General features: G+C 35.9%; 2 protein-coding genes across 3 annotated transcripts in view; one reads left to right on the top strand and one right to left on the bottom strand.

Annotated features, from left to right (window-relative positions):
- Nucleotides 1-3,738: 3,738 nt before the first annotated feature.
- Nucleotides 3,739-10,738, bottom strand: CGGBP1 (CGG triplet repeat binding protein 1). Of its 2 annotated transcripts, none has more exons than XM_019745434.3 (3): nucleotides 10,546-10,738; nucleotides 9,738-9,945; nucleotides 3,739-7,801 (listed from the first exon to the last, which is right to left on the bottom strand). In XM_019745434.3, exon 3 carries the CDS (start codon nucleotides 7,782-7,784, stop codon nucleotides 7,281-7,283), a length of 504 nt encoding a protein of 167 aa, XP_019600993.1. In that variant the 5' UTR covers nucleotides 7,785-7,801; nucleotides 9,738-9,945; nucleotides 10,546-10,738; the 3' UTR covers nucleotides 3,739-7,280. The 2 variants fall into 2 exon arrangements, with proteins under 2 accessions (XP_019600993.1, XP_019600994.1); XM_019745435.2 differs by having other exon boundaries at nucleotides 7,210-7,801; nucleotides 9,691-9,945; nucleotides 10,546-10,730.
- The window catches only part of ZNF654 (zinc finger protein 654), an 88,175-nt gene continuing 87,975 nt past the window's right edge, over nucleotides 10,711-10,910 (top strand). The window contains exon 1 of the mRNA XM_074333262.2: nucleotides 10,711-10,850. Coding sequence (XP_074189363.1) covers nucleotides 10,743-10,850 — 108 coding nt within the window. The 5' untranslated portion in view covers nucleotides 10,711-10,742. The remainder of the gene's footprint in view (nucleotides 10,851-10,910) is intronic.

Genomic DNA, 10,910 nt, shown 5'->3' with positions numbered 1-10,910 from the left:
GTTTTCCTCCAGGTCCAATACAGCGGTCATCTGGGATGTCTCCTTGCTTTGCTGCTTTTCTGGCAGTATATATCTATATTATAAATATAATACAAAAATAATATAAAAACGACCATATAAATTAGGGAACAAGATTGAGAAAAGCTCTAGATTTCTTAATACAACACTAGACATTGAAAGACAAGGGAGCAATGCCTTAATTTTTTCAAAGAAAATTATTTTCAACCTTTTTAGCCAAAGTTTCAATTAATTGTGAAGGAATGATGAAGTTATTTTAGTCAAGCAAAATATTAAGAAATAAACCTTCCATGTATTTTTTTCTTAGGAAGCTTTTGGAGGATATGCTTAAGCCAAACAATGGATTAAGCAAAGTACAGGTTGTGGAACACAGGAAAGGAAGGATCTAACCAGAAAAGCAGCAAAGCAAAGAGACATCCCAGGATGACCACTATTTTGGACCTACAGAAAAACAGGTTCAAATTTAAGTAGGATGAAAGAACGCTGAGAACGAAGGTCTCTGGGAAAGTAAATGATATGGATAGTTTGACATACTTAAGTGTTTGAAAGATATCTGCCATATATAGGTATATAGGTATTTGCCATATCTCTTGTTACACTTAGGAAAAAGAGAAAGCAAGCTAATAAAACTTGATAAAATGATAAAGGATAAAACTTTAATTAAAATAAAAAAAATATGAGGAGATAATCACAGTACAATATTTGGTTCAGTGGTGGAAAACATCATTTATGTGGCCATAAAAATGGAAACATTTTTCTATTGATTTTAACTACATAAAAATCCTATGGTGAGAAAAAGTACGGGATGGCTAGTGGAAAACAACAGTATCTTTATTTTTAAGCATCATATATTAAATTGATAAGTCAAAATTTTAGTATAAGCATATCATTCAAAAATATGAAAGTACAAGAAGAAACAAAGGGTTTAAAGTAAGGTGATGGGGGGAGGTGAAGAATAGGGAAGGGTGAGAGGGTGAAGCAGGGATTACCGATTATAAATCATTTAGCATTATCTGATCTTTAAAACTATGTGCATGTATTATTTTGACAAAAATAAATTTAAAAAGAATAAAGCAGATAAAATGATACCAAAATATGCTAAATATAATTTGAAAACATAGCTGTAAATGTTCTTTCTTTCCTAAATGTAGTCTATTGATTAATATTCCACACAGAGTTAAGAAAACAATTAAGTCAATCAGATGTTTATAGTATTGGCGTCATTGTCAATACCGATTAACAAAAATCAATGTGACAGACACAATAAAAGACAGCTTAGTGAGTTTAAGGTTAATTGCAGTTAATTGCGATGGCAGAGAATTTTATTGTAAAACCTATTTCTATAGAAATGTAGAATCTGGAGTCATGTGCATGTATAACTTGGTGAAGATACTAGATACAGCTTTTTTGGCAGTATTCGCAGTTTGAATTACAAAAACCCGCACCATTTTATGGGTATACCTAAAAATGTGGATTAATGACTACAATGGGTTCTAGACATGAACTTGCTACTTGAAACTCTTCTGATCTCTCAGTAAGTTGATAATATTTTGTTAGCCAAATGTGCAGCATTAAAATCTAGAAAGGGGAGAGCTGAAGAAGCGTTCAGGGAGAAAGAAGGAAATCAGACAGGAAAGAAAGCTTAAGAACATACGGCTATTAGTACGGAAAAAGATTGCACCTTGGTTGTTCTGTTACTACTATACTGAGTAGTAAAGGCATTATTGTTGTGTCAGTAAGTAAGGAGATGCTAGGCCATCCCCCAGGAGAAAGAGTATTCAAAAGACGGTGAGTTCCAAAATAGCAACTTTCACGGGGAGGAATAAAGTTAGATAACATATAATTACCAGATATGGAGTTCCAATCCTGATCTAACGCTGGTTTTCTGAAATAAGAAATTAAGGTGCTGTAAGTTATAAAGAACTACCTAATATTTTGACATTCGTTTTATTCCCATTAACTGACAGATTTTGAAACATGTCTACCAGATTTTATGGTAACAGTGATTAAACTTGTGCTTTTTATAGGCGTTATTGAAGTACGGTGGAGTAATATATACAATTACTGTGAAAAACTAGAAAGTTTAGGCAGTTTACAGAAAAAAAGTACAGGGATAGTCAAGTCATAGCTTTGAAACTGACTCCCCATTACATATTTAGTAATGAATAACTTGGGAAAAAGAGGTAACAATGTGCAACTAAATTTTATGAAAGTAAATTTTAAAGAACTAAGATGTGTTTTTAAATATTTGTTCAGCAATTAACACTATTTAATATTCTCATTAACAAGGTAGATGAATTATGATATTGCTATTCTTTACAGTTTGGATATAATTATTGTGTAGTTTTCAGTAAAAGTCTACTTCACATTTATGTGTGTGACAAAGATAACATGTGCTTGTTATAAATAAGTCAATATACAGGGGTACAATTAAGGAAAAGACGAATATTCTCCCCTGCCCCAATGTCACTACTTGCCTGTAATCTTAACATACAGTGTGTGTTGATTAACTCATATAAACATAGTGCACTTATGTAGCATTGTTCTTTTTCCTCAAAGGTGAGAAAATACAGTTAATTCTTAAAAACTTATCAATATCGTAGACATCTCTTCTGATCTGTATTATCAGTTCACTTGACAGTTCCATAACATGGATGTGTCAGACTTTTTGGACCATTCCCCTATAGTATTTACTATTATGGTATTAAAATGAACTTCCTTTTACATACATCTTCACATATTCGGCTCTTTTGTTCTGTAGACTATATTAATAAAAGTGGAATTTGCTAGATTAAAAATAATGCATCAAATTATTACTACTATTGAATAGGTACTACATGACCATAGTAAGAAAAAAATCAAAGAGGAAAACGGTATATAAAAACGTTTCCCATTACACAGATTCCTTTTATGCTTAAAGTTTGGCGAGTCTATCATTTAATATATATAGCTGGCCGGGAGTTTAGATTATGATAACCATTACTGTGTGATTAGGTACACTAGTGACTATTTTGATAGTCACTACTCAATGAAGCTCTTCATTTACCATGAGCATTGAATTAAAATGTGTGGCAGGTTCTTATTTTACAGGGATTTAAATCGATCAATCCTGTTACTTAAAAGATTTTAATCTGGAAATTATTTTGTGAATTACGGACTACCAGATTCTCAAAGGATATGCAGACCACTTAATCTGCAAATGTTCAATTTTTATTGCTGTTCTTGTACACAATAATACTTCGAGAATCAAGATGAAACCAGTAATAACTATTTGGCTGGTAACTAGTCTCATGAGGAATGCTTAAGGAGTTGCTTAGAAAAAACAATGTGCACCATCCCCCACATTATAACAACATCTATGCATTTTTTTTTGCCTCCAGCGGCAAATAACACAGCAAATCTCAAACCCAGTAAAACTTGAGATGCAAATTAGGCCCATCTTTGATAATTGGTATTTCTAAAAGTAAAAAATCAAAATGTTTCTAATTAAAAGCACTGATAAAGCTTAAACATTACCTATATAATTTTTTGGGTAAGGGGTTATCTGTAGCTATCATGTGAATCTGACATGACAGAATACTTGTTTTTATATTGGGAATAAGGACCAATAATCCCAGAGATATAACTAGTAGAAAAATAAAACTCAATTAGTAAAATTCCGTTGATCTTCTGGAATTATGAAATGTTATTTACTCACAAAACAAAATGTGCTTTCAAAACTTCTGAAACAAATTTTTTGAAATTTATTTCTAAAAGTCAGAGACACAATTTTAAAAGCAAGACATTTATACTAAGAATACATGCGTGGGCAAAAAAAGAAAAAGCATGGGAATACAAAAATGAACATAGTAAAAATTTTAATGAATACACTATTCGGGATACAAGTGGAATACCACTAGTTAAGAATTGCATTTACCTCAGAAGGCTGTATGATAGTATGGATTAAGATAAACCAAGGTTTAGGATAGCCACCTCACTATTCACATTTTCATCGGTGTTGACCAGAAGCTAAAACAATTTATTTTAGACTAAGATTTTCAGTGAAATCAAAGAACAAATCTATTTAATGAAGGTGATCTGTACTCATTTAAAGGCAGTTGGGGCAAGTCAAACCACGGAGAGCCCTTACAAAGACTAAGCACCAAATGATGAATTGTTTGTGGCTTTTGTTTTGGGTCACCTTAAATTTTATTTTGTTTAAATGTATTTTCCATTAACATTCATACACAAATTCTTTCAGGCAAGTTTTTAACATGGAATTTTCTGCTTAGAGATCTTGCCAACTGTTAACTTACAATAATTTTTAAGCAATGACTACTTCAGAACAATCCCAAACTTATACTACTTAATTGGTTACAATTCTAAGATGCAGAACTTTTCCTTTAAAGTTTTATGGTCCCTGAAAATTCAGTAGGGCCAAATGCATTAACTGGAAGTAGCATTTGTTTGAAAAAGGAAAGTCTTACCCAAAGATGACAATGAATAAAATTTTTTAGGCTCTCATACACAATCTTTCTAAATTTTCACCCTGTAATGATTATAATGCCCTTCAGGCTTGCTATATGCCCCATAGAATCAAAAGAAACTAACGAGAAATTTAACATTTCAACAAGCTAGAAACTATTTACTGTAAGCATATAGTGAAATTCTGGAAAACATACTACCATACTTTGAAAAAACACTATTAACAGGGAAGGATTGTTGAAGAAGGCAGTTTATAAATGAAACATTACAAATCTTGTTTATGCATACAACTTATAAAATAGAAAAAAATGCTATTTTCCCAATAGTATAGCATCACACTAACACTATATAGTTAAGATTGAAAGCTTTGTACACACGTCCACTACACCTCGACAGCAGTATATGCCTCTCAGACATTTCTCATTTGTTATCTAACATATGCCAACTAGTTTCACGGATTTGTACGGTTGAGCAGTCTGAAACAATTATTCTGCTTTATCTATTTAACTATGAGACAAAGTTAACCAGTTTCAGGGAACAAAAAGTTTTATAATCAGTAAAGAAACATTAAACCTCCACAACAGGATGGAAAACGTTTCTAAGGACATGATATAATCCTAACAGGAGGATGGATTGTGCCCCTAGATATATTGTATGTGGGAATAGTTAGGAGCCTGGAGAAATACATTTACATGGGACATAAATAATCATTAAATCAGTAATAACTACTAGAAACGCAAATGTGAATTATTGGTGTTTTTCCAGTGGAACATTATCCAGTTTACTGCTTTTTACTACTCAAAGCTGTTCTGCCACTACGCGTTTGCTGTCAGGCGCAAAATATCCGAACAACAGGGAGTGGTCTGAATCACAAGGAATTTTGAAAAATTAGAATGGTTGTGTTATCTAACCTTATTTTTGCATTCCGAAAATAGTGTTATAAGACTCACTTATTTTCCCAGCTTCTTAGACCTTCTACATAGATAACTGAAATTAAACATGGTTACCTGCAAATTCTTTAGAGGAAGGAAAAGCAAAGTACATTTTGGTTGTTTGGCTGCTGGTCTCATGTGCTTCAATGAGAACACTACTCTAGGCATTTATTGTGCTACTTAACATAACTGAACATGAGAAAAACTGGTAGTTCAAATTCTGACAACTGATTTTTTTTGGGGGGAAGTGGGGTGGTGGTGTCACAGGCTTATTTTAAAACACAAACAAAATATCCACATAAAATCTAAAATCAGATGGGCACTTTGACAATCTGAACTAGGAGCTTAAGTCTATGAAAGAAACTTAGACATGGAAAGCTGTTTCTGAAAAATATAAAATCTAACCTTGTTCATATTCACTTTGGCTGTTTTTTTTTAAATGAAGATTTGTGGTAAAATGACCTCAAAGATAACTCCTGCTGTCACACAGGGCATCATCTGTCAGTACTTTGTAATAGAAATATATTTTATAAGTATTTTAACTTGAATATTTTCAAAGAATTTGAGATTTTTTTTTTTTTTTTAAAGCTCTACTCCCAAGTTTTCAGCTGTTTAGTTTTTAAAAAATATAACATGGGTTTCCAACAAGAGGACATAACTGGTTTAAGCTACTTTGGTAACCTTAAAGGATAGTGAGGTTCAGATAGAGATCATTTCCTGAACATGGTTGACCCTTAACAGAAGTGATTATTTCCTCATCCAAACAGTTATGCAGGATACTGCCAGATCTCTACAACAAAAATCTTGCCAGTATTTTTTAGACAATTGTTTACCATCCATTTAAAAACCTTGTACCACCAGAGACAAAGCACATAAAAGTGAAAGTAAACTTCTAGTCTATTCTAAATAAACTCTTATAAAATCATATGGAAAAATTAATGTATAGAAAGTAATTTCCTTATCTATCGGCCAAAAATTACTTATATTCTGTAAAAACAGAAAACTCAATCATAAAATGTCTACCTGTTTAAATTAAAATGCCAATCCTGAAATCTTTTAACATTAAGACCTTAAGAAACAACAACAAAAAAACCCCAACAACTTACAAATTCAAGATGATGCTTGAAATGAAAGCTATGGTTCAAAAATTTGTTTATAGTAAGAGACTAAAATCATGTCACTGCAAAATTCCCTTTGGCGTTTGGCACTGACATTAAAAGAGATTTTAGTCTTTTGGTCACTGGAAGCTGCTACTAAATACAACAATAAGCCTTTAAAAAGGGGAAAAAAGACAGTGAGGAACTGAAGGATAGTTAAGGTAACTATATCATATACAAGTAAAGCGGTTTGAAATAAACACAGTCACTTTCTGCTAGAGATCTGAAGATACAAGAACAGTTTCTCACAATCCCTTCCTTTTTGAAGAGAATCCTCTAATCAGAAATAATTCCTTTAAGTTACTGTGAGTGGTATTGCCTGGCAGCAGCTTCAATTTCCTAGGCTAGTCTTCAATCCAAGTAATTAAGTAATCTCACAAGGAATAATCATACATGGCAATAGGGTAAAAAAGCAGGGCAGTTCTTCCATGCACAAACATTTCAGGAGAAAAACCATAAATTTTAAAGATAACCATCAGATTTAAGGTATCCTAGCACACTCTAAACCCTAAGTTTTGCTTTACACCATTGGTGACTAAAATTAACAGTAAGTTTTACATTTTTTTTGCCTGCAACTATATACACATTGCAAAACTATTCTGCATCACATGATTTTAAATGAAATAAATATAAAAATGAACCACACAATCAACACATAACTTTAATACTCCACATTATTATCTTGATCACAATGATAGTAACCTCCTTGTCAACAATCTTGTGAGTTGAGGAGTTGATTCTCATTCTCATATCCATCAGGCAGATATGCTCTCCTCAGCTGGTCTGACTTAGGTATGGAGCCTCCATTCTTCACATGGCGAGACAGGAAAGCACGGACTGCTGGGTGATCAGCCTTCTCAAGTGGGATGTTGGCTTCCAGGCACATTTTCACAAAGTCCTGGATAACACTGACTTTCTCTGTTTGCGCAGTACTGTTGCACTGAAGGGATGCAGTTAGGGGCCTCTGCTTCTTTCTCACATTCTGCTCTTCGAATTCTGCCTTCCTCTTGGTATGAGTCTTTGACTTGAGATGGTCACTAATGGCAGACTTGCGAACATGATTCAGAACCACATTGCAAGAAGTGCAGAAGAGTTTTCCTCCATCTTCGTGTAGCTCACCTCCAAACTCAGTGACTCGATCCAGGGGGGTCACATACAAAGCAGTCTTAGAACGGTTTCGAGCTGGTGGTGCTGTCACTACAAATCTTTCCATTCTGACTGAATAAGGTTCTTTTAAGACAAGGGAAACAAAGGTAAGTGTAGAACAACAGTTCATTAGGGAAGCAATTAACAATAAAAGGAAAGTATAAACACTTTTAAGATTAACAATTACCGAAAACTTAATTCAAATTAATAGACCATGTGTCCATTAAGTCTTAACTTACCTGAAGTAGGTAAGGGAAGGCACAACCAGAGCAAGTTACTAGTAACAGTTAGGTCCATTCCTTGACTTTGATGAAATTCAAATAAAACTATGAAAAAAGAACTGTAACTATCTCAGATGTCACTATCTTTTAGGAAAACCTAATCACAGGTCAATATTTAGGGTATTGATTATATTAATTTCATCCAATTTAGATGTGTATTTAAATTTAAAAGGGCATCTTTTCCTTCACAGCTCTGGGGCAACTGCTTTTAGGAACACAATAGTAGGGAATTGTAAAAAAGTTTGTTCAAACAGGTGGGTAACTATACTGGCATAATTCTATATGAAGATTAATATAAGTTCCAAAATTGCCGAGAAAAAAAGAAAAGAAAGGTAAAAACTAAGACAGACCAAATGCAATTAATATCAATGACTTTAAATGTTAAAACCAATATAGAGTTCAAAGTAAGTCACTTTTTAATGCATATTTACCTCTACTAGGTTTTCCAAAAGGTGATGATAAAAATATGCAAAGTGCTTTTTCTAACACTTTTTTCCTTTTTTCCATTAAAGACTAATACTTACATTTGTTAAATAGTTATTTCACATATTAACTAGTAAGTCAGAACTAAGAACTTAACATAGTGCCTAGATTGATAGATGCTCAATCACAATCTGATGATGGAATAAGTAAATGATTATCTTTGCTATTTTTCCAAATATTTAACTTAGAATCTGCTTAATAATTCTAATTTTATCCCAGTAACAAACTTTTATGACCATTGCCAAAATCATGATGTTATGGGCACTGAGATACTGAACAAATGTTGCTTATGGTGACCATTTGTTCCCTGGGGCCATGTATTTGGGCTAAGCTCTTACATTAACCTAGATATAAGAAATTAAAATTAATTTGATGGAATTCAAGATAGAATTCTGTTTTGTATAAATATGTTAGAGACAAATTCCTAAGTGTGCTCTGAAGAACTGTGCTTTATAGGTGTAATCAGAAACAATGGCGTTAATCCATACTAGAGAATTCATAGCTGGGTAACATGTAATCTCTCTCAAAAGAACTACAAATTACCAATGTGTTAAGACATCTATGGACATAAACTCAGAGGACTTAGTATTTCACAGAAATTCTGTAAAGTATTAATAACGTTTAGGTTTTAATAGGTTTAACTCTGTTTTTTTCCCCATTAAAAATCTGTTTAATGCATGGCTGTCATGTGCCAAATATCATGTTTGGCTATTGGTTTTCAATGGCAGATAAGACAGATATGATTTCTGCTTAATAAGGAGTGATTCACCATTACACATTTGCACTTTAATGGTTTGTATTTTATACTCCTATGGCAAATCAGTCCCAATTATAATAAATGGCTCTGAAGTAGTTATGCAAAACATATATTTGTGCCCAGTAATGCCTAAATCTTTCTATGTGAAAAGACTTGTCTTTAAATATATGGATTTCAAACTTAAAAAAAAAAAATGTTCGTTATTCTCTGAAGCATAAAAAAATGCTCAATCACTTGTAACAATGCCAAAGGCCTATACATTCCAGTATCTTGTAACTTCAAAAAGTCTGCTTGTGTTACTCCAGAGACAAATATCTACCCAGTAGAGGATGCTCGAGTTTACAGTACCGAAGAACAAAAGTGTTTTCAATAGAAGGTAAAGATATTTTAAACGCGGAAGTTAAAAAGTTAAGAGCAGGAACTAGTCAACAAAGCAGCAGCAAATCACTTACTAGATCAAAATAAAACTCATCAGAAGTTTTCAAGTTTAAATGTTTACCCGATTAGTTTCCAGTTCTTTTCGTCTTGATACTTAATAGTAAGGGGTTCCCAGCGCAAAACCTGAGACGCATGAAATCCTGGCACTTTCCGTTTGTTCAAATCGGAGACGCTTTCTTTCAAATCAGTTTTTCAACAAGTGGTGGTGGGGAAATAGTTTCTGGGCTTGCACCCTGTTTTCCCTGTGGTGCCGGGAAGTCATGCCTTTACTGTAAAACACGAAAAACAAACGGAAAGAAAAAATGGGGGACGACGAGGGAAAAAGGGTGGATGAAGAGATGAACAAGAACGTCAACAGCCACCATGCAGGTGTCTTTAAGACCGCTGCCTTTAGGAAACTCCAGACCACCTATCCGATACCGACGTTTACCCCAATACTCCTCAATCCAGCCCCTTCTCAGAAGTCCGCCCCGCTTTGCACCACCTCGCGCGCCCCGGCCCAGGGTTCCGGAGGGGGAGGGAAAGGCGGGGCGCCGGACGTTCTCGCAGTCTAGACTCCCTCCTCCCGCGCCGACACTAGCACGTCGGCGCCCCACCGCCCCTGCCCCGCTAGCTGGGCAGGGCCGAGTCCCAGCTGCCGGCAGTGGGCCCGGCAACTCGACAGCCGAGTTGGCGGCAGTCTCAGGGGAGGAGGCAGTAGGCGCCTGACGAAGGCGGCCGCTGTCAGGCTTCCCGTCTCCTCCCTCTTCCTCCCGCCGACAACGGCGCCCCGGCTCCGCCCCCGGCTCCCGCTTCGGGACGGAAGGCCCCGGGCCCAAAGCCCGCACCAACGGCTGGGCCCACCCTCGGCCTCCCTAGTTTCTCGGTACCGTAGGATCCTGGCCGCCGCTAGGGGAAGTGGACGAGACCGGGCCGGAAAGGAAAGGAGGAGGAAGAAAAGGAGGAGCAAGGGGGTGAGGAAGGAGGACTCGTCGCCACCGCCGCCCCCGCCGTCGCAGCCGTAGCCCGGTCGAGCCCCGCGGCGGCCGCCGTGTCCCCCGCCGCGCCCCGTCCTCCTGCGCTGCCTATGGCAAAGCTCGTAGGCGGTCCCCAGCAACCGCCGAGCAGAATTAACCAATGGACAGCGGGTCTATCAAACAGACGTCTCAGTTGGCCAATGGTAGTGAAAATGCGGGTATGTGCATGATTGGCGGCTAGATTTATCCAATAAAAATTGGGGGCGTGGGTGGGCGGA

The sequence above is a fragment of the Rhinolophus sinicus genome, chromosome 17 (assembly GCF_057876585.1).
Source record: "Rhinolophus sinicus isolate RSI-liver-muscle chromosome 17, RSI-T2T, whole genome shotgun sequence".
Taxonomy (NCBI): Eukaryota; Metazoa; Chordata; class Mammalia; order Chiroptera; family Rhinolophidae; genus Rhinolophus; species Rhinolophus sinicus.
The sequence above is the reverse complement of the archived record's forward strand: the minus strand, read 5'-3'. Positions and strand labels throughout refer to the sequence as shown.

Bases quoted from the DNA above. Each gene is read 5' to 3' on its own strand.
- CGGBP1 (XM_019745434.3), bottom strand. From the start codon at position 7,784: ATGGAAAGATTTGTAGTGACAGCACCACCAGCTCGAAACCGTTCTAAG.